The sequence below is a fragment of the Pelobates fuscus genome, chromosome 12 (genome assembly GCF_036172605.1).
Source record: "Pelobates fuscus isolate aPelFus1 chromosome 12, aPelFus1.pri, whole genome shotgun sequence".
Taxonomy (NCBI): Eukaryota; Metazoa; Chordata; class Amphibia; order Anura; family Pelobatidae; genus Pelobates; species Pelobates fuscus.
Genome location: NC_086328.1, coordinates 13,552,916 through 13,577,842, shown reverse-complemented (window position 1 = coordinate 13,577,842; position 24,927 = coordinate 13,552,916). Strand labels below are relative to the sequence as shown.

Genomic DNA, 24,927 nt, shown 5'->3' with positions numbered 1-24,927 from the left:
CCGGCGGGTGGGGGCCATAATAGTAATAAAGGGGGGGGGGGACCTACTGTCCTCCCCCCCGGCCCCCACCCCTGGCCGGCGGGTGGGGGCCATAATAGTAATAAAGGGGGGGGGGACCTACTGTCCTCCCCCCCGGCCCCCACCCCTGGGCGGCGGGTGGGGGCCATAATAGTAATAAGGGGGGGGGACCTACTGTCCTCCCCCCCGGCCCCCACCCCTGGGCGGCGGGTGGGGGCCATAATAGTAGTAGGGGGGGGGGACCTACTGTCCTCCCCCCCGGCCCCCACCCCTGGCCGGGTGGGGGCCATAATAGTAGTAGGGGGGGGGACCTACTGTCCTCCCCCCCGGCCCCCACCCCTGGCCGGCGGGTGGGGGCCATAATAGTAATAAAGGGGGGGGGGGACCTACTGTCCTCCCCCCCGGCCCCCACCCCTGGGCGGCGGGTGGGGGCCATAATAGTAATAAGGGGGGGGGGGGACCTACTGTCCTCCACCCCCCGGCCCCCACCCCTGGGCGGCGGGTGGGGGCCATAATAGTAATAGGGGGGGGGGACCTACTGTCCTCCCCCCCCCGGCCCCCACCCCTGGGCGGCGGGTGGGGGCCATAATAGTAATAAGGGGGGGGGGGACCTACTGTCCTCCAGCCCCCGGCCCCCACCCCTGGGCGGCGGGTGGGGGCCCTAATGGAAAAAAGGGGGGGGGGACCTACTGTCCTCCCCCCCGGCCCCCACCCCTGGGCGGCGGGTGGGGGCCATAATAGTAATAAGGGGGGGGGGGGATCTACTGTCCTCCCCCCCCCCGGCCCCCACCCCTGGGCGGCGGGTGGGGGCCATAACGATAATGGGGGGGGGGACCTACTGTCCTCCCCCCGCCCCCACCCCTGGGCGGCGGGTGGGGGCACTAAGTAAATTCCCCTCCCCCCCCCCCCCATCAAGGTGACTAGGGGTGCCCAAGCCCCTAGTCACCCACCCCCCACCCAAATAAAAAATGCCCCTACCTACCCCCCTCACCCTAAAAAATAGTGAGGGGGGAATAAAATTGCTAACCTGTAAAGTAAAATTAAACTTACCATTCGACGTCTTCTTTTTTCTAAAATCTTCATTTTTCAGCCCCAAAAAAGGCCAAATAAAAAACCATCATAGCCGTCGAACTAAAAATAAAATAAAAAACCCGAGCGCAAAAAAAAAAACCCGACGAAAAAGAAAAAACCCGAGCGCACAAAAAAATAATCCATCTTCACCCATGGAGGGCTCCGCGCAGACTGAGCTCCGCAGGGCGGGGCAAGGCTTATAAAGCCTTGCCCCGCCCTGCAATTAGCCTAAGAACACTCTGATTGGTGGGTTTAAGCCAATCAGAGTGCTCTTTGTCATTTTACAAGCGTGGGAAAGTTCTTTGGAATTTTCCCACGCTTGTAAAATGACACAGAGCACTGTGATTGGATGGCTTGAAAGCCATCCAATCACAGTACTCTGTGTCATTTTACAAGCGTGGGAAAGTTCTTTGGAACTTTCCCACGCTTGTAAAATGACACAGAGCACTGTGATTGGATGGCTTGAAATCCATCCAATCACAGTGCTCTGTGTCATTTTACAAGCGTGGGAAAATTCCAAAGAACTTTCCCACGCTTGTAAAATGACACAGAGCACTGTGATTGGATGGATTTAAAGCCATCCAATCACAGTGCTCTGTGTCATTTTACAAGCGTGGGAAAATTCCCAAAGAACTTTCCCACGCTTGTAAAATGACACAGAGCACTGTGATTGGATGGCTTGAAATCCATCCAATCACAGTGCTCTGTGTCATTTTACAAGCGTGGGAAAATTCCAAAGAACTTTCCCACGCTTGTAAAATGACACAGAGCACTGTGATTGGATGGATTTCAAGCCATCCAATCACAGTGCTCTGTGACATTTTACAAGCGTGGGAAAATTCCAAAGAACTTTCCCACGCTTGTAAAATGACAAAGAGCACTCTGATTGGCTTAAACCCACCAATCAGAGTGTTCTTAGGCTAATTGCAGGGCGGGGCAAGGCTTTATAAGCCTTGCCCCGCCCTGCGGAGCTCAGTCTGCGCGGAGCCCTCCATGGGTGAAGATGGATTATTTTTTTGTGCGCTCGGGTTTTTTCTTTTTCGTCGGGTTTTTTTTTTGCGCTCGGGTTTTTTATTTTATTTTTAGTTCGACGGCTATGATGGTTTTTTATTTGGCCTTTTTTGGGGCTGAAAAATGAAGATTTTAGAAAAAAGAAGACGTCGAATGGTAAGTTTAATTTTACTTTACAGGTTAGCAATTTTATTCCCCCCTCACTATTTTTTAGGGTGAGGGGGGTAGGTAGGGGCATTTTTTATTTGGGTGGGGGGTGGGTGACTAGGGGCTTGGGCACCCCTAGTCACCTTGATGGGGGGGGGGGGGGGGGAATTTACTTAGTGCCCCCACCCGCCGCGCAGGGGTGGGGGCGGGGGGAGGACAGTAGGTCCCCCCCCATTATCGTTATGGCCCCCACCCGCCGCCCAGGGGTGGGGGCCGGGGGGGGGGGAAGGACAGTAGATCCCCCCCCCCCTTATTACTATTATGGCCCCCACCCGCCGCCCAGGGGTGGGGGCCGGGGGGGAGGACAGTAGGTCCCCCCCCCCTTTTTTCCATTAGGGCCCCCACCCGCCGCCCAGGGGTGGGGGCCGGGGGCTGGAGGACAGTAGGTCCCCCCCCCTTATTACTATTATGGCCCCCACCCGCCGCCCAGGGGTGGGGGCCGGGGGGTGGAGGACAGTAGGTCCCCCCCCCCTATTACTATTATGGCCCCCACCCACCGCCCAGGGGTGGGGGCCGGGGGGTGGAGGACAGTAGGTCCCCCCCCCCCTATTACTATTATGGCCCCCACCCGCCGCCCAGGGGTGGGGGCCTGAGGGGAGGACAGTAAGTCCCCCCTCATTCCCATTATGGCCCCCACCCGCCGTCCAGGGGTGGGGGCCGGCGGGGGAGGACAGTAGGCCCCCCGTCCCCCCCTTATTACCCTTTTTTTTTTTTTTTACAGTGAGCAGCCACAGGCTGCTCACTGTTTAGTGGACATGCCCCTACTCGCGATATAGCGAGTAGGGGCATTGGGGAGATTTTAATCTCCCTTGTGCTATTATGGGGGTCATATTGACCCCCATAGAGTGAGGGGGGGACCTGGGGGGCTTATGAAGTGGTGGGGAGCTCTGCTCCCTGCCGCTTCTATAGTTACATATTACAAGGAGGGAGCTGCACGCCGGTAGCTCCCTCCTTGTAATAAACTGAACGAACAAACTAACACTGATACACAGTGTTAGTTTGTTCGTCTGATTTTTTCTATTCATTCATTCGTCTGTCTGATGAATGAATGAATAGGTGAAATTCCCGTTCGCATGTCCAGGTGTTTCACTGGGCATGTGCGGGAATCTCAGGGCTATCTAGTGTGGGCAGATGACGTGTCCCACAGGGACTTCACCTACCCACACAAAGATGGCGGCGCCCTGAATAAAGATCGGGCAGAAAATAAAGAATAAAAAATAGGTAATGTGGGGGGCATAGGGGCATTTGGGGATGACTAGGGGGTCGATTGGATGTAGTTGAGGCGGGAGGGGGGTTAAAAAAAAAACGGAATTCGGCATGACAGTGCCGCTTTAAGGAATTAAATATGTCTATTTTGGTCAAGCGAACGTGAGAGGTGACAAACATTCCCGTATGTGCAGCCATTGGATTGTGTGGATAGGCTGACAGGCTCGTTACAGGTAAAACAAACTCTTCTTATTTACACAACAGCCCGAGTTATATTTAGAAACTGTCCCAATGGGATATTAATAGACTGCCTATTAATAGCAGCACTCTTTAAACACCCGAAGGCTTGGGAAAACACATTAACGTGCAGGAATGATTGGAATCCCAGAAACACGACACGGAGTGCCAATATATTTACATCTAGAAATGATTAAACCTATCTAACCAACTTCTTTTACAATCATATCACAGATAATGGTGAAGTAAGCAGCCTTTAATTAGCTCCTACAAAATAGGGGACAACGTTTCGACCTCCTGGAGGACTTTATGAAGCACCTCTGAAGCTTGAAAATTGCCTTCAGGCAGAATTACCTACCAGCTTCCATATCCCTGCCCCATTATCACATTGCCAAGCGCACCCCTTTTCCCTAAACTCTGTCAACATTTACTGTGTCTTTGGGTAGTGCATGGAAACTGGATTCTGCATATGTGTAGCCGTGGGCATGAACAGGTAGTTCTTTATTATTAAACGGCAACTCTCAGGACCTTTTACCAGCAGACAGTATGTTTGGGGGTGCATGGTGCAACATGTCAATTAACTCCCCACCTACCCAACCGATCAGGTAGAGAAGTGTATGTTACAGAGTCCTTTGTGTAAGAGCAAGGGGGGGAGACTCTTTGCACATGAACCACATACCACCAGCACATGTGCTCTAGACACTCCTGGCCACATTAAATGTAATACCAAGTGCATCTTCAAACCCTGCGAACAATATGCTTATATCCACTGCAAACAGCTGGACAACTACTGGGTGCTCACAGCCCAGAGACAATATGCTCCGAATATGCACAATACAAATACACCGCTACATGAACACTGCAAACACATAAAACCCTATAGCTTGCGGACGTTCTTCATGTGTGAAGAGCGTGTCTTTTCCCCCCTCATATTTTCAAAATGTGCAGATTTCAATAGAAATTGGCACTTTTACAACTTAACCTCTTAAAGAAACACTGTGGGCACCCAGACCACTTCAGCTCATTGTAGTGGTCTGGGTGCAAACTCCCATCACCCTTAACCCTGTAGTGGTAATTATTGCAGTTTCTATAAACTGCAATAGTTACATCTGAGGGTTAACTCCTGCTCTACCAGAGAGCCACTACAGGGACTTCCGGAATCGAAACAGACTTTTGGTCCGTTATCTGACGCTCTGCATGAGGACCTCCAGCGTCAGATTTTCCCATTAGGAAAGCACTGAATAATGGTTTCCCATGGGGAGATCCTAATGCAAGCGCGGCCACTGCGGCGCATGCGCATTAGGTCTCCCCCGCCGACATCCGCCGGAGCGGAGTCAGTGCTGAGAGACATTGACGCTGGACCTAGGTAAGCGACTAAAGAGGTTATTAACCCCTTCAGCGCCGCAGGAGGGAGCCTTGACAGAGAGGGAAGCTATAGTGCCAGGAAAAAGAGTTTGTTTTCCTGGCACTACAGTTTCCCTTTAAGGACGGAGGCAATTGTACAAGTTCTGATCAAAACTAAACTGGAATTTAAGCTATATGTCTGTTCAACCACAATTTATTAAGTGCACCTACACTTGATATATATCATTTTGTTCTTTCATTTCATCACAATATATGAAACCATTTAATATGAATAAGTGTGAGAATTTTTTTTTATTTTTTTTTTTTATTTTTTTAGTTCTGCATGGCATTTTAACTGTGAATGTCACAATACTGTTGGATTTTGCTGACATAAAATATACATATTTGTGTTCAGCAATGTCTATTGTGTATAAATGTACCCCCCATGTAAAAGTTTTATGGTGTTTTGGAAAGATACAGGGTGAAATATAGGAAATTTGACAGTATGGTTTGTTGGTCCTATGATGCCTTTGAGACATGACAGCCCAGAAATGAGAATCATCCCCATTATGGCATACCATTTGCAAAAGCAGACGACCCATGGTACTCAAGATGGGGTATATGTCCAGTCGTTTTCAGTAGCCACTTAGTCAGAAACCCTGGCCAGAGTTAGCGTTCATATTTGATTATTATTATTATTTTTTTTTTCCAACGATATCATCGCAGTAATACCCTAAATGGAAATTATATTAAAAAGTGTAATGATAAACCAAGTATTTACATTCTAATATATGTAAGTATAATAATAAACCAACGTTTTAACATTCACAGCTTGTCAATAATAAAAAAAAAAAAAAAAAGTCAATAAAAAAAAAAATGTGTGAGGAGATCTTATGGACCACTAAGAGGTAGGGTATAGGGCAGTATATAGAAAAACCCTAATGATCTCAAATAAATAGGATATCGAGCTAAAAATGGATAATATTACCAGAGATTTGTAACCCTATCTGGTGGTATCGCAACGATCGCTTTGCAGTCCGTAAACGCTAGTAATTCATGCCAGCCACAGAAAAAAAGTGCATAGGGTGATACCCCAACGAAAAAAGTAAATATACGAAATAATACACAAGAGAATAAATATAAACTAAGGTATATACAAATCAGTGATTGATAACTAATTGTGAATATATTCGATAAGTCACAAGAAAAATGAATGATAAACTAAAGTATATACATTTTCTAACTCAAATCAAAATCAAGTAAAAAATCCTGAACTCCAAAAGTAGAGAAAAATGACCTGATAAGCACTCAAGGTATGTATAATCGTAATGAGATTCGGTTCAAAAGTTTTCAGAAACCTTCATCAAGTAATATGTGCAAAACAGAGTTTTGCAATCCACATGTGCTATGAACGTTGCATTGTAACGAGTTCAAAATAAGAACACAAAGTAACATTGACTGCAGCAATTGAAAAAGAAATGTAACAGACTGTCTAAATAAAGCTGAAATCATAGTGAACTTGCATCTATTCATGCAAATAAAAAGGTCCTGTTCAATAGTTTTTGCAGGGACCTCGATCTAATACTGTGTGCAAGACGATATTTGACAAAGCACAAAGTTTAATTGTCAGTTCGCTATGTACATGATCATAAGTCATATAAAATACTGCTGCAGAAAACACAGAATGTAGTCTCAGTGGATAGATCATAATCAATATAGCCGCTCTTGCAGTGGGGGCAATAAAGCTTTCTATTCCAAATAAATCTGATAAGATGGCCTAATATTAAGTCCTTAGAAAGTATAGCTCCATAACCTAACCTAAAGCATTGGCGGTTAAACAAACTCGGGATCGTGAGATATAAAAATCCGTTCTTAATAAGGCATGTGATAAAGGTAAATTCACTAGATCAACGAGTACCCCTGACGCGCGCGCGTTTCACCCACAGCTCATCAGAGGGTAGTCGATGTGTGGGAGATAGCAGGATTATAAAGTGGAATGACCATTCTGATAGGCGAGTTCAAAAAACGTCATCACTTGATTAACCAATTGAAATCCAACTGGGCAATGACGTAGTGGGTTAGCCGAGGTTAGCCCTGCAAAATGTATTAGAAGGGAATTTTTAACCCTTATTGGTCTGAATGATCAGGGATAGAGAAGGTGAACCATGTTTTCACTTATGGGTTATAATTTTAAAGAAGTGAAAAAGAAGATCAAATCCTAACGTACTGTAGATAGGACTTATGTCTATATCTGATATATATTTATCATTACTAGTATAAAAAAATGAATGAAATGTAGTGTATAGCAAGACCCCAAATCCTTAATTAAGAGTACTGTTGAAAAGTTATTGTGTTTAAATACTCAGTTTGGATTTAGCTCATAATAAGAGATGAGCAGGACATTGCTCACTCTTAGATTTAGACCTAAGCCGACAGTATAGGTGCACATATAATCAGTATACTGCTGCGGGATTATAAATTTTCATTGCCAAGTAATTGCCGATGGTATAATAAGAAATGCAATTGTAGATGGAGAATACATGTGTCTTCGGATAAAGAAGCTCTTAACTAGTGGTCAATTTTAGTTAAATATCTCAATCGTTGTCATAACGATCGTTAAAAAATATATTACAAATATTGAATATAATAAAAAAAAAAAAAAAAAAAAATATATATTAAAGATGTGAGTATTCCCGTTGGAGATATACAGTAACTAATAAAAACCATTAATAATGGTTCCGACTTGGTACGGAGCCTTGTCTTTAAATATATACAGAGCTTTAAATAATCATGAAAAAAGGAATTGCTGTCACCTAAAGTTAATCGTAAATGTGGCAAAGCAAGTGGCTTTTGAATAGGTGAAATAATATATAAATGTCAGACTAAATTGCCGCGAGGTTGCCAATGTTCAAACATGATAAAAATATAATGAAAAGTATAAATTGCTGACTCTTATATTAGATCATACATGTAGTTGCACAATTGTCTTGTAATAAATGTGCAACCTACATAATTCCACCTTGAGTTGATACATCAGAAAATTGTCGCTACTTAATAAATAATTATTTTGACTAATGATTTATTCGCGTGAATGATGGAATCACTTTGTACCATTAAATCTGGAATATTATCTTAAGAGAAACAAGGAATTTGACGCGAATTTCATGTAACAGTTCCCCTATCTTATTGCAAGTGTACACCTACATCCACAGAATTTAGAGTTTTTATCAGGTGTTTGTAAACATCAGACGTTATATTTTTTCAAAGTGTGCCCATAAAGGTTAAGGTATAGGATGTCGTACCTACGGTCATAAAGGTCATTCAATTTATATAAGGTTTCAATACCTACTATAGGAAGCTGTTTTAGTCTCACGACTACAAAAAATGACCTTATCTGACCCATGTTATCAATCCTGATCTGAGTTCAACTGACATTAACAACGTCTTTTCTCTTGATCCCCCTAATTAGACAGAATCCTATTGAAATCAATGAGAGTTTTTTTTACATACAGAATTTGTATAAACAACAAGTCAAGGGTCATTGGGAAATCACTAGTCTACGAAAATATGTAGAGGAGAAATTGGTCCTGAGAGGACTAAGATCGGATATTCCAAGACCAGACAAGGTCAAAACAGATACACAGATAAAAGAATGGAACAGCATTCTGATAGAGAGTTCAATCAAACTAATGGAATTCCTAACTAAGCTAGAGGAATCAAACTTGGAAACTGTAAATCAAAATCTGCAATTAGAAATTAATAATATTAAGACTTTCCAAATAAAATGGAAACAAAACTTAACAATAATTTAGAAAATTTTAAGAAACACATAAGGGAAAAAAAACATTTGAAATATCAACATGATCATAGAGACTTCAAAGAAGGCACCATCTTCAGACAAAGAAATAACACTAGAAGAAGGTGGAGTATATAACCCTAGATGAAAGGAGTACCTGAATTATTTACCAAAAGCAGGATTTGTCTGGAAGTTATGAGGCTAAAATAGCTGGACTAGAGAAAGTAAATAAAATGCTAAAAATAAATATATAAATAAATAAATAAATGAAGGTTTTAGTGACAGCTCCATAAAGTTGAAATTCATTCAAAAACCTGCTGGGTCACTAAGTGATCACGTGGCCTCAGTCAGAAAGTGAAACTATTAGAGGAAATGCTAACGACATCACAGCACCAGGAAGACTGACCAGAAAAAAAGAAAGAAAAAAAAAGTCCTTCAATCTCACATGTCAAACAATGAATGAGAGCTGTGCAAAGGGAAAACACAGCAAGTCTATAATAGCCACATAATATGCTTGGAAAGTACAGATCGCGTATAGCAGTGATTGACCTGACTGGGGAAAGTTTGCTGGCAGCTCTGTTAAGCTAAGTCGATGGGAGTTCAGTAATCTTCCATCACAACAGATAGAATGTTTAGACTGTCAGAGATAGTAGGAGGCAATCAATATTCTATTTTGGGATCTTCTAAAGTTTTACTGTATGTGGCAGTGCAGCCAGGCAACCCTCTGCTGCACAACATTGCAGAAACCAAGAATCAGTCAATTCATTATAAGCAACCTCATAAAGCATCACGAGGGTCGTAGCTAAACAATAGGTGGGATGTGCCTTGTGGCCCCTCATTCCACACGGCATCTCTGGAGAACATTGGGGCCAATGAAGCATTACAAGACAATCTTAATAAATCATGAATTGGACAAGCTGCTGCCCATCTTATTATAAGCTGGGGTGGCCAATGCACAAAACGTTTGTACTATGTTTACCAATATACCTTCAGCAACCACAGAATAATGGAAGTGGTGTTAACCGACTGGTGGGCCATGACTGGACAGTACTGTTTTTTCGGCATATAGTACTATATAACAACTAAGCAGATTAGGACTGGAAGAGAGAGGACCAAAGGTAGTGGATACTGGGATTGAGTGTACTCTTAAAAACCTTCTGTTCTTATGTATCAGAGTCCTAAACAGGTACTTGAAGGATCAGATTATCTGTAATAAACATTGTTAGTACTATACACCATATGTATCTGTGAAACTCTGCCCATGTTCTGTTAAAGCATCATCTTTCTCCAAAAATTCAAAGCAACTCAGCCGCTGTCCTATATCTTTACTCTTTATAACAACTTCATGGCACAATAAATACCACAAATATACAAAAAAAATTAACTATTATAAGTATGAACAATCTATTTAACCCCTTAAGGACACATGACATGTGTGACATGTCATGATTCCCTTTTATTCCAGAAGTTTGGTCCTTAAGGGGTTAAAGGGTTGCTCTAAACACCATGACCACTCCAGTGATTTCAAGTGGTCACATTCCACGGAGTCTGTATGTGCAGCGTTTTGCTATGAAACGGCCTTTGCCACCCTGGGCGGGATGTCACTAGTCAGCAAGTAAAAGTCACAGAATTACATTCATTGGCAGAGAGCAGTCAGCTGTTGTTCTCAGGCAATGAATGGCCGACAGCGTCCAATTATTCCAAAACGGTTTGCACCACTACCGAGAAATGGGACCAGGTTACCCCTCACAGCAGGCTATAGTGGCTACGATGCTTGGAGTAACCCTCTAAGTTAACTAAAAGGCACAGTATATGTTCTGGATATAGACAAAAAATGGGATACAGCTGAATAACTAGAAAAAAAAGAATATATAACACATAGTGAAGTACATTAACAATAATTGGATTTAACCCACAAAGATTGCACTCACGAGATGGTGTAGGGTAATGCGCCTTTAAGCCCACACTGGGCTAAAATGGTATTTGCCTTCCACGGATAGGTTGCTCTGTCTTTCACAGGAAATGGAAGAATGCCAGTTGAAATGTAAAAAATATTTTTCTTTATTCAAAAGGCAATAAATAGCCTTGAAAAATTCAATCAATAAAATTTTAAAAATAACTGCAATCTAACGCGTTTCGTCCAAACAACTTGGACTTCATCAGAGAAAATTCTGCAGTTTAAACAATCACATAAAATACAAAGCATGCATAATCCCACCCCCAACAGAGTCCCTTAAATACAACCAGTCCGTGTGTTGATTGGAGCATTCTCTCCTGGAACCACTTCTCCCATCAGGGTATATTGCCTCCAGATGGCTCTCGTTCTGTAATTCCGCGGCAAAAAGACATAGCCGTTTTTCATCCGTCTAGTTCATCTAGATTTGCGTTCCAAATGTCCGTTTCCGGTTGCGTTCCATGCGCATACTTCCGGTTGCGGACGGCGACGTACGTCATGACGTCAGCGTTGCGTTCCAAATGCGGCATATGCGTTCCAAGCATGGAACAGCCACTTGAATAGTTAAATAACTGAAAATAATCTCAAAATAATCGCAATCAGTGATCAAACTTTCAAATTAAAAATAAAAACTTATAAATAGCAAAGAGATACATCATCATCCAATAGAGCTGTAGGACTTTCATCTTCTGCCAATTGCTATAGTATAAATATATACATAGACTACAAAAAAAAAAAAATTATAATGAGAAAAATTATATATGTGTACAATTAAATAAATGAATAATTAAATAAAAAAATAAATATAAATATAAATAAAATAAAATGAATTAGAAATGAACCAAAAATAAATAAATAAAATTAAATAAAAATGAAAATGAAAATAAAAATAAATAAAAATAAGAATAAAAAATAGGAGAGAAAGGTATAAACAAAATTGTAATAATGATAAAAAATAAATAATAAAAAATAAATAAACAGTTAAATAAAAATAAAAATAAATATAAATAAATATAAATAAAATAAAATGAGAACAAAAAATAAAAAATAATAAATAATAAAAAAAAATTTTTTTTTAAAAAATTTTTTTATAAAAAAAAAAAAAAAAAAAAAAGAAAAAATATAAAATAAAAATAAAAAATAAAAATAATAATAATGAAAAAAAAATATATAAAATATCAATCTAGAGAGAAAAAAAAAAAAAAAAAAAAAATTTTTATGTGGCAGAAGGTGGAAATCCCCCCTTAGTTCCAAGAACATCTTTAGAAAAAAATACCCTTATACCATGAAACTGGCCAAATCAACATCTATATTTAAACCTTTGGGTATTAAGGTATCCAATTGGTATATCCAATAGGTCTCCCGTTGTGCTAGTTTCAATTCCCTATTTCCTCCTCTCCAGTGGGCGGGCACATGTTCTATACCACAACCCCTAAAATCTCTCCAATTAAAGGCCTGGCATGTATTGCAGTGTACTGGCACTGAATGAGTTGTTATGCCTTTCCTTATATTATTAATATGTTCCATGAGGCGTATTTTAAGAGGTCTTTTTGTTTTTCCCACGTACTGTTTGCCACACGGACACTGCAATAAATAAATCACAAAATCCGTGTGGCATCCAATACTGGACTTCACTGGGAAAGAAATTCCAGAAATATGACTTGTAAATTGAAGAGTTAAGCCTAGGTTCATTCTTGAGCAAGCCCGACACATTTGGCATCCCTTAGATCCCTTTGTATGTGAAATGACTTTCTTTTTAGGGATATCCTTTCTAGGGAAACTGGGAGCGACTAGATCTTTAAGGTTTTGACCCTTCTTATAGATAATAGATGGCCGGTCTGGAAGGATACTTCCAAGAACTGGATCCTGGAGTAATATGGGCCAATGTTTTTTAAGGCACCTATTAATTTTCCAATGGTCTGTATTGTATTTCGTTATAAATGAGTGTCTAAAATGTTCATTTAAATTATTTTTCGGACGTTTAATCAGTAGATCACTTCTGTCTTTATTCCTTAATATTCTAATTTCTTTTTCAATCGTGTTTTTATCATAACCTTTATTCACCAATTTATTTTTTATATGTTTCGCCTGAGTTTCAAAATCTTGAGTATTGGAGCAATTTCTACGTACCCTTGTGAGTTGACTTTTGGCAATGCCTCTCAGCCAAGGTTGATGGTGGCAACTTGACTTATGGACGTAACTGTTCCCATCAGTTTTCTTAAAGAAACATCTTGACGTGATTGTCATCTGGAAGGGTACTCAAGAGGATTTTCTATTGTTTGTTCAATATTTAAATTCTAATTCCTTTAATTTGAAATTTACACCGGAGTGGCACAAAGACACTAAAAAAAAATTTTTTGGACCTAAGCCTATATCGGGAGGGAGATAAAATTAGGTCCAGATGTTTCTTTAAGAAAACTGATGGGAACAGTTACGTCCATAAGTCAAGTTGCCACCATCAACCTTGGCTGAGAGGCATTGCCAAAAGTCAACTCACAAGGGTACGTAGAAATTGCTCCAATACTCAAGATTTTGAAACTCAGGCGAAACATATAAAAAATAAATTGGTGAATAAAGGTTATGATAAAAACACGATTGAAAAAGAAATTAGAATATTAAGGAATAAAGACAGAAGTGATCTACTGATTAAACGTCCGAAAAATAATTTAAATGAACATTTTAGACACTCATTTATAACGAAATACAATACAGACCATTGGAAAATTAATAGGTGCCTTAAAAAACATTGGCCCATATTACTCCAGGATCCAGTTCTTGGAAGTATCCTTCCAGACCGGCCATCTATTATCTATAAGAAGGGTCAAAACCTTAAAGATCTAGTCGCTCCCAGTTTCCCTAGAAAGGATATCCCTAAAAAGAAAGTCATTTCACATACAAAGGGATCTAAGGGATGCCAAATGTGTCGGGCTTGCTCAAGAATGAACCTAGGCTTAACTCTTCAATTTACAAGTCATATTTCTGGAATTTCTTTCCCAGTGAAGTCCAGTATTGGATGCCACACGGATTTTGTGATTTATTTATTGCAGTGTCCGTGTGGCAAACAGTACGTGGGAAAAACAAAAAGACCTCTTAAAATACGCCTCATGGAACATATTAATAATATAAGGAAAGGCATAACAACTCATTCAGTGCCAGTACACTGCAATACATGCCAGGCCTTTAATTGGAGAGATTTTAGGGGTTGTGGTATAGAACATGTGCCCGCCCACTGGAGAGGAGGAAATAGGGAATTGAAACTAGCACAACGGGAGACCTATTGGATATACCAATTGGATACCTTAATACCCAAAGGTTTAAATATAGATGTTGATTTGGCCAGTTTCATGGTATAAGGGTATTTTTTTCTAAAGATGTTCTTGGAACTAAGGGGGGATTTCCACCTTCTGCCACATAAAATTTTTTTTTTTTTTTTTTTTTTTTCTCTCTAGATTGATATTTTATATATTTTTTTTTTCATTATTATTATTTTTATTTTTTATTTTTATTTTATATTTTTTCTTTTTTTTTTTTTTTTTTTTATAAAAAATTTTTTTAAAAAAATTTTTTTTTATTATTTATTATTTTTTATTTTTTGTTCTCATTTTATTTTATTTATATTTATTTATATTTATTTTTATTTTTATTTAACTGTTTATTTATTTTTTATTATTTATTTTTTATCATTATTACAATTTTGTTTATACCTTTCTCTCCTATTTTTTATTCTTATTTTTATTTATTTTTATTTTCATTTTCATTTTTATTTAATTTTATTTATTTATTTTTGGTTCATTTCTAATTCATTTTATTTTATTTATATTTATATTTATTTTTTTATTTAATTATTCATTTATTTAATTGTACACATATATAATTTTTCTCATTATAATTTTTTTTTTTTTGTAGTCTATGTATATATTTATACTATAGCAATTGGCAGAAGATGAAAGTCCTACAGCTCTATTGGATGATGATGTATCTCTTTGCTATTTATAAGTTTTTATTTTTAATTTGAAAGTTTGATCACTGATTGCGATTATTTTGAGATTATTTTCAGTTATTTAACTATTCAAGTGGCTGTTCCATGCTTGGAACGCATATGCCGCATTTGGAACGCAACGCTGACGTCATGACGTACGTCGCCGTCCGCAACCGGAAGTATGCGCATGGAACGCAACCGGAAACGGACATTTGGAACGCAAATCTAGATGAACTAGACGGATGAAAAACGGCTATGTCTTTTTGCCGCGGAATTACAGAACGAGAGCCATCTGGAGGCAATATACCCTGATGGGAGAAGTGGTTCCAGGAGAGAATGCTCCAATCAACACACGGACTGGTTGTATTTAAGGGACTCTGTTGGGGGTGGGATTATGCATGCTTTGTATTTTATGTGATTGTTTAAACTGCAGAATTTTCTCTGATGAAGTCCAAGTTGTTTGGACGAAACGCGTTAGATTGCAGTTATTTTTAAAATTTTATTGATTGAATTTTTCAAGGCTATTTATTGCCTTTTGAATAAAGAAAAATATTTTTTACATTTCAACTGGCATTCTTCCATTTCATGTGAAAGACAGAGCAACCTATCCGTGGAAGGCAAATACCATTTTAGCCCAGTGTGGGCTTAAAGGCGCATTACCCTACACCATCTCGTGAGTGCAATCTTTGTGGGTTAAATCCAATTATTGTTAATGTACTTCACTATGTGTTATATATTCTTTTTTTTCTAGTTATTCAGCTGTATCCCATTTTTTGTCTATATCCATACTTATATTTGAGGTTCGTTTGGGGGAAACCTCTTGGGAAGCTGTATCCATCTTATACGCAGTTAAGTACCTCTGCATATTCCTACCACTGAGTTGGTTAGGTGTACTTGTGTATATATATTTTTTTGTGTGCATTTTTTCTTTTTCATACATATACAGTATATGTTCTGCAGATTGCATTTATACATAATCATACGATGAAAAAGACTCACTGCTATAAAATTCTGCCCAACAATGTGAATTCACGGACTATGAGGATGACCTACCTTGGAAGGAGAGGTGACTTTATTTTGGTCTTCTCCTTCTCCTTGTCCTTTTCCTTGTCTTTCTCCCTATCTTTCGGACGATCTTTGTCGTCCCTTTTGGTCCTGTCTCTTTCCCATTCTTCTTTCCGCCTCTGACGCTCCTTATCTCTCTCTCGCTCGCGTTCACGCTCCCTCTCCCGCTGCCGGCGCTCCCGGTCTCGATCCCGCTCTCGCTCCCTTTCTCGGTCACGCTGCCTGTCTCTATCCTTGTCACGCTCTCGTTCCTTTATGGAAATCAGAATATGACGTCAGTGACCATTAGGTCTACTTCTTATACAACAATCATTTTAACAAAAGGAAAACAAGCTAATGGCAATTCAGCATCTTCTACAAAACACAGATTAATTTATTCAACCCCATAAAGACCTGCCAGCAATTGTTTGTGTGTGTAAAACTCTTACATTTTGGCGGTCACGCTTATACTTTTTATCGCTAGCTATGGCTGGGATCACTTACTCTGTAACGGTATGGCTCGGTCTCTGTGTACTGGACTCGAAAATTTTCATACTGTCCTCCGCGCCAAAGTCTGTCCATTTCCATGTCGTAGTACGGATCTGCATACGGGTCGGCTCTGTAGTAAATACACAACATTTTTTGTTTTTAAAAGAACAAGCTTCACATTGGCTCTCATCATATCACGAAAAAGAGCGAACAGGTAACTTGCCCAGAGGCTGTTATTAGGGACGATCACTTCTGTGGAATTTACACCATTGAAATATCACATTTGACAGATTAACCATTTTCCATGAGATGCTCATTGTTCTTTGCAATACATATAAATGGTTTTGCGAATGATTTCATAATTAGTCTAAACAAGGCAAAGCCAGGGCACATAATGCAAATGAAGAGATGAAATGGAAATATTGTTCTCTCTGTGCAGACTGCCAGGTGCAGAGGACAGAGCCTATAACAATGATTGAAAGGGAAGCCAAGAGAAAGGCGCCCGTTTGCAGGATAAAGGCATGTTGATTTAGACATTTTATTTTTCACACCTCACAACTTCATATTTCTTAAATATAGGAAAACAAATATAATATTAAAAAACCTGAGAAGTGACATTTCTGCTTTAAGGGAGTTTAGGCCCAGCCAACTCAACAAATATTGGGACAAAAATAATGGTAACGTGTGAGATTATGGCGCAATAAGTATGGCTGGGCTTTTGACACAGATCTCTGAACAGGTTTGCATTTATGTGCCAAAATGTAATTTTCCAACCTGCAAAGTGACAGACATTGCCTGGAAAAATTCAATATTTTCCAGATATCAGATCAGAAATATGACACTAGTGTTTTTTATAGACGGACACATACATATGTAGGTCTTCTTTGTGAAGGTTAACCCCATTAAAAAAAATCCAGGTTAAGCCTCTTGTCAGTTCGAATTAGGGTCATAAACCTATTTAAAGTCCAGAATGAGCAAACTTTCTAAGTTCATAGCTTTATAGCACGTACTTAAACAGTTTAATGCCAGAGAAGTTACAATACCAACAAGAGCACGTGGTTACCTGTTTGTGTTTACATTCTATAAACGTGTAGAACTCAAGGTGCTGTACAATCTCAGGTTTAGTATGTGTAGACATGTGTGATACCGTACAGCACTGTGATAAACAGTGTAATTAAGTTACAATGAGCTCAGTGCTGCTCTAAACAGGAACACTCAATAGCTAAAAGTATGTGAAACCAAAAACACTTCCCAACAGTACGTAGCTGGAAACATTGATTGGAGATTCTGGTCCATGTTGATAGGATATCATATTCGTTGGCTACACATTTACCTGCGAATCCCCTAGTCCATCAAATCCTGAAGCTGCTATAGTGGTTTGACATTGGTTCAATAAACAGACAGTGTTATTCCCTAAAGTGTGATCAGAAAGCCAGAGTGAATTTCAAGTGCATGCCCAAGGATTCAGATTTAACATTCCTGACTTGGATAATTTTTCCAATTCAGCTATTTTGGCCCAAAATATGAAAACCGGTCTCTGGAATTCTACCTTGGTAACGAACGACTGTCATGAGGTAGCTCAGTGGAGAATTCCCTGACTACAAAACCTGTTCAAAAATGCAAGGTCACAGGTTCAAATCCTGGCAGGGTCAATTGAGTCCCATCAATCTGGGTAATAATAACATCTATTACTATTCAGCTGAAAAGCGAAAGGCGCTATATAAATACTAGTTGTTATTATTATAGACATCCTGCTCTTACACCTCAATGGGTTATTCACTACACTCTGAAAGTGGCTTCCAATAGCAATATTTAGGAAAAATCCCAAAACATTTACAAAAAAACTAGGTCATGTATGGAGGTAGCCTCAATATGGGTGCCCAACAAAGATCGGGTCTCAGAACCCTCCTTATTCACCACATCTCAGAACCCTCCTTATTCACCACATCTCAGAACCCTCCTTATTCACCACATCTCAGAACCCTCCTTATTCACCACATCTCAGAACCCTCCTTATTACCCATATCTCAGAACCCTCCTTATTCACCACATCTCAGAACCCTCCTTATTCACCACATCTCAGAACCCTCCTTATTCACCACATCTCAGAACCCTCCTTATTCACCACATCTCAGAACCCTCCTTATTCACCACATCTCAGAACCCTCCTTATTCACCACATCTCAGAACCCTCCTTATTACCCATATCTCAGAACCCTCCTTATTACCCATATCTCAGAACCCTCCTTATTACCCATATCTCAGAACCCTCCTTATTCACCACATCTCAGAACCCTCCTTATTCACCACATCTCAGAACCCTCCTTATTACCCATATCTCAGAACCCTCCTTATTACCCATATCTCAGAACCCTCCTTATTCACCACATCTCAGAACCCTCCTTATTCACCACATCTCAGAACCCTCCTTATTCACCACATCTCAGAACCCTCCTTATTCACCACATCTCAGAACCCTCCTTATTACCCATATCTCAGAACCCTCCTTATTACCCATATCTCAGAACCCTCCTTATTACCCATATCTCAGAACCCTCCTTATTACCCATATCTCAGAACCCTCCTTATTCACCACTTCTCAGAACCCTCCTTATTCACCATATCTCAGAACCCTCCTTATTCACCATATCTCAGAACCCTCCTTATTCACCATATCTCATATGCAGTTTGGCATAGGGAAAGATTACCTTCCGCATAACTACTGGCTCCTTCCTGCACTGAACGAGAGTTCCAGGTAGACTATTGTATTTAAAGGTGATCCTTACAAGGTGTGGATGTCTAGATCAGCGTTAGGTAGGTATCACACTAAGACACACAGCTGAAGAAACACTAACAGTACGTTAACACCTGCTTGTCTCTCAAGGATGAAAATGATTATACAAGTTCATGCACCAATAATGCTCAGATTCTAATTCTAAAACCTCTGGCACATTTCCCTCACCCTTCAAACATGCAACCATAACACCAATTCTGAAAAAGCCCAACCTTGACCCAAACTCCCGCCCTATATCGCTACTGCCGCTTGCCTTGAGAGAGTAGTGAATGCGAGATTGACAGACTTCCACGAATCAAACTCTCTGCTTGACCCGCTTTAATCTGGACTCCGCACTCGTCCAGCGCTTTTTCTGTGTTTCTTTCTCTGGCTGTGCCTCTCCTCCCCAACCCCTCTCTGTTGGCTTTCCCCAAGGTTCTATATCTATACTTCTATATCTATACTGCCTCCCTTGGTAAACTCATCAGCTCCTTTGGCTTCCATTATCATTTATATGCAGATGACACGCAAATCTACCTGTCCTCTCCTGATCTCTCTCTGCCCATCTTGACTTCTGTCTCTGACTGAATCTCCGTGAGTTCCAACTGGATGGCTGCTCACTTCCTTAAACTCAACCTGTCCAAAACAGAACTTCTGGTCTTTCCTCCCTCAAGTGTTGCTACTCCCATGTCTGTCTCCCTTCAACTCAACGGCGCCACCATCACCTCTACTTCACAGGCTCGCTGCCTAGGTGTTCTCTTTGACGCCGAGCTCTCTTTCACCCCTCATGTCCAGTCAATCGCCAAATCCTGCAGCTTCCATCTAAAAAATATAGCTCGCATCCGACCCTATTTAACACGTGTTCCCAGATTGCACCACTGCATTCTATTATGAATGGAGCAGCGAGACTCCTTTTCCTGTCCGCCCACACCTCTCCCCTCTGTCAGTCCCTACACTGGCTTCCAGTTAGATATAGGGCTTAATTTAAGATTCTGGTGCTTGCTTACAAGTCCCTACATAATTCTGCTCCAACCTACCTATCCTCCCTAATACACAAGTATGTCCAGTCGAGGCCCCTGCACTCTGCCGAAGACCTACGTCTATCCTCTGTCTGTACTTCCACATCTAATGCGCGCCTCCAAGACTTCTGCAGGACTGCGCCTTTTCTGTGGAACTCCCTTCCCTTCTCCGTTAGAATTTGAAAACTCATTTCTTCAGGAAAGCATCTAAACTGTTAGCAGGTTCTCTCTCCTCTCCTCCCCCCACCCCCACCCCCCACAAATCACTCCTCTCCTGCAAATGTGAAAAATAACCTACTAAGTTCTTAGTTATTACTTTTCTAGCAACCCATTTCATTATCCCTAGTAATACTCTTTGTGTCACTACAGCTCACTACAGGGCCTCAATCCCTCTGTTACTGTGTCACTATACCCCACTCCCTCTAACATGTAACCTCACTGAGCAGGGCCCTCAATCCCTCTGTTACCGTCACTATACCCCACTCCTAACATGTAAACTCACTGAGCAGGGCCCTCAATCCCTCTGTTACTGTGTCACTATACCCCACTCCTAACATGTAAACTCACTGAGCAGGGCCCTCAATCCCTCTGTTACTGTGTCACTATACCCCACTCCTAACATGTAAACTCACTGAGCAGGGCCCTCAATCCCTCACACTATAGTGTTCCTTTAAGCACAGAAGGAAGTAAAGTGTGCAACAGGGAATTCCCTCCCCCAGCAAATCTTAAACAATTCTGAGAGAATGAATGCCTCTATTTAGTATTGGTTTTATTTTTCACATAACAGGAACTTGTTTGCTAGCTAGCTAGAGAATTATCATGAAGGCCAAAGATGGCAGAAGCTTTGGCGCTCCAGGTGTAGTGGGTGGCTGAACATCATAATATATATAGTCTGCAACATCTGCAGCACCAAACGTTTAATCACAATGGAAGCAGTGTGGTGATGGTAGCAGCATTGAAGAAGATTAGATTACAAACCCAGTTTCGTGGACTTCTCTAGTGATGTGATAATTCCACTCTCGGAAGTAATCATTCTCTTTATCAAAATCCTGTTCATCTTCTCCAATGGTCACCGTCAGTCGCTTCTCCTCAAAGTCAGGTTCTTGCTCTTTGCGCATAGTGGCTTTTTTAAGCACCTGGAGGAGGACAACAAATACAGAAAATGTAACAGAGAAATATTTACTGCACGGACACTAAAAGACATGGCAAACTTGAAGGGCTCCTGCTATCCAACATCCACTTTCTTATTCAAGAGGCACTCTAGGTACCAACGTGCTTGGTGCAATACGCACGCTCTTATTAAAGAGGCACTCTAGGTACCAACGTGCTTGGTGCAATACGCACGCTCTTATTAAAGAGGCACTCTAGGTACCAACGTGCTTGGTGCAATACGCACGCTCTTATTAAAGAGGCACTCTAGGTACCAACGTGCTTGGTGCAATACGCACGCTCTTATTAAAGAGGCACTCTAGGTACCAACGTGCTTGGTGCAATACGCACGCTCTTATTAAAGAGGCACTCTAGGTACCAACGTGCTTGGTGCAATACGCACGCTCTTATTAAAGAGGCACTCTAGGTACCAACGTGCTTGGTGCAATACACACTTTATTATTAAAGAGGCACTCTAGGTACCAACGTGCTTGGTGCAATACACACGCTCTTATTAAAGAGGCACTCTAGGTACCAACGTGCTTGGTGCAATACGCACGCTCTTATTAAAGAGGCACTCTAGGTACCAACGTGCTTGGTGCAATACGCACTTTAAGTTAGAATTATTCAGGAGTATAGTTTATTTCCCCCTCAGTCTGTTGTCCCACAAGCCCAGCCTTTTTACAGACTTATGTTTCTTTGTTTCTCCCCCCCTTCTCCCCTCCACCCTCCCCCCCCCCCCCCCGCCCCACTCCCTCCCAACTAACTCCTGTACAAAGTTCTCTACAGCAGAAAATCTAAATTCAACGCTCAGAAAATGCCCATACAGCATTGCTAGAGAAAGCACACTAAGCATCGATCACATCCACGTTTGAGGAAGGAAAATACATTTCACCTTTAGAAATACATAATGCGGGGAGATACAGAATGCACCTCTTATAAATTGGCACTGAAATTCTATTTTTACTTTTGCTGCTTTGTTAACTTATAATAAAATGAATGCAATGCTGCAGCCTTGTCTATGGAAATAGACAGAGCAGTACAGGTTCTGGTATTTTACAACACCTGCATCAAGTTGCGGTCATCATCCTTCTCACACAAATTTGGAGACTAGCAATATAGGACAAAATAGCACAGCCCATTAACACCATAACTACTACAATCAACTGTAAATGTATATGTACAATAAGTTATATTAATGCAATCAGCTGTACGAATATAAGATGTTGTAGTGGTTATGGTGCTTGCAATTTTCAACATGTGAGAGAACATGTGATCTGGAAGGTGAGAGTGATGTGGACTCTGCAGCCACTAATTCAGTTTGAAGAGAGGAAGAGATGGATTTAAAGAAATATAGTTACACACGGAAATCTCAAGCATCCCTGAAAAACAGGGACACGACACTTCCCAAATACAAAAAAATAAAAAAATTAAATTACTGTATAATAGATATATCCCAAATTACAAATTGCACTGGGAGTAAATATAAAAACAGCTTACAAAAGCTTCAATTCTTTTGTCTGCTGCCTTTGCAAGCCCTCCCCTTCTAACCCCGCCCACACTTTCTGTAACTGTCCAATCACAGACTTCCCAATGCAGCTCAATGAGAATTATTTGCAAGGCAGGTGCTCTGGGCAATTGCTGCCTTTGGAGTTTAGTTCCACTGAGCTAACCAAACCAAGAAGGAACAGGAACGGGTGTCTGATTGACAGCCAGGGGTGGTGTAACAGTGTTCATTTATAAAAAAGTGCCAATTTCTATTGAAATTACACTTTTTGCAAAAAAAACAAAAAAAACAGGACACACTCTTTACACAAAGCTTTACTGCAAGCTGAAGTGCTTTAGGGATCTTAAGTGTCCCTTTGAAGGACTGAAGACTAACGGAAGGTCTGATGGGAGGAGGAAAGCTGCTCTTGAGAAATCCTGTGAGAGTCACCAGTACACGAACTCTCCCACTAACCACAACAAAAACAGGAAAGTGAGGATTGAGTAATCTATTGTTTAATTAACCAAACAGAGCTACCTGTTATTGGCAAATCAGTGGTTTTAGAGATTACAGAAGAAACATGGGAGGAAGCAGGTGAGCAATAAAAATAAACCCTTTCAATACCATTATTATGTATAGTAAACAAAACATCCTGCCAATTCGTGCATTTAGAGAGATTTGGAACTAAAAACCGTTAGCAAGTAAAATGAAACATGTGCACATGAGAATTTTGGACGAACCATTTTCCCCTGAAATAAGAAAAAATAATAAATAAAAATAAATGCATTAAAACGAAATTGGGACAGACGAATTTTGGCCAAATGTCTGTTAAGCTTGGCAGAATTTCCTAAACAAAAAAATTCGAGTTACGGGCCAATCAGGGCCTATGCAGTTCACGGATTGGAGCATTTTCCCACCATTTGGTTCACAGATCAAGTGATAAAAGTAACCAAAAGAGTGGGGAAAAAGGAGCAGCAAAAAAAAAAAAAAAAAAAAATATCAAAAAGAATTTTTTTTTTTTTTTTACATGTTTAATATATGAAAATAGATTTTTTTTTTTATTGCTCCATTTCTTTCCCCTTCTATGTTTGCTTTGGTGCCACAGGCTAAATTCTGAATCACGAATCAACACATGATCATCTGTTTGTGTTTTTTGTGATTCGGCTACATTTCAACTCTGAGTTAAGAAAATTGACTGATCACCCTTTCGGTCCAAATACAGAGAAACTGTAGTTCAAAAAAAAAAAAAAAATCTCAAACTTCTAAAATTGCAAAACCAGGAGGTACAGCATATTCTACCCACCATATGGAACTACCAGATCATCGCCACTCAGGGAACCCAGACTACAAAGGCTTTGGACAGTTTCACTATTTGGAATTAACTTAGAATTCCTGATAGCCCACACATTAGTGGATTTTTCTGAATGTTTTATTACGAAAGAATGTCCCGGAATGTCCCAGAATAATAGAGTAAAATAAACTGAATAAGTTGCAGTCTTGTGATTGACAAAGGGATGTTAATGTCAGCTCTTCACCAAACTGGCTTGCAAAAGGTAATTTTTGGAATGGGAAGTCACTGATTGGCTGATAGCATCAGCAGACCGCTGACCTGGTGACACTCCGCACTTCCTGAAAAAAGTGAAATTTCAAAAGCCGGATGCCGAACTGGGAGGAGCGGAGAGCGGCGCTGGAGGCAACTTGGGGTTCAACCGTTTAACCCCTTATTGTAAGAGTGCGCCCAGGGCCTCCTGGCACCATATTAACTTAATTTACGAGATGTCATGGTGGTGCCTGGAGCGCTCCTTTAAAGGGACTATATAGGTGCTCAGATCTCTTCAGCTAATTGAAGTGGTCTGGGTGCAGTGCCCCTGGTAGTTTAAAACTGCAATAGTAATTATTGCAGCTATTGAACCACCTTTAGTGGCTATCTACCAAACATAAGCGAAAGGGCTCTATAGGGAGCTACAGTGCTGGTAATACAATTTTTTTACTGCTTGCCTATAGTTTCCCATTAAATAATTTAGCCCCCGGTGGGGCGTGGCTAACCGCCGAGCAAGATGGACGTCTGAATCTCTGCTCCGGCACGAGGGCTCCACTAAATTGCGAAAATCAATGAGCTGAAACCTATATATTACATAAAACCT

The 24,927-nt window shown here is 40.7% G+C and overlaps 1 protein-coding gene across 1 annotated transcript in view; it reads right to left on the bottom strand.

Moving 5' to 3' along the window:
- The window catches only part of ZC3H18 (zinc finger CCCH-type containing 18), a 98,348-nt gene that overhangs the window by 36,430 nt on the left and 36,991 nt on the right, over positions 1-24,927 (bottom strand). The window contains exons 6-8 of the mRNA XM_063438318.1: positions 21,127-21,284; positions 16,372-16,486; positions 15,877-16,139 (exon numbers count right to left, since the gene is read on the bottom strand). Of these exons, the coding sequence (XP_063294388.1) occupies positions 15,877-16,139; positions 16,372-16,486; positions 21,127-21,284 (536 nt within the window). The remainder of the gene's footprint in view (positions 1-15,876; positions 16,140-16,371; positions 16,487-21,126; positions 21,285-24,927) is intronic.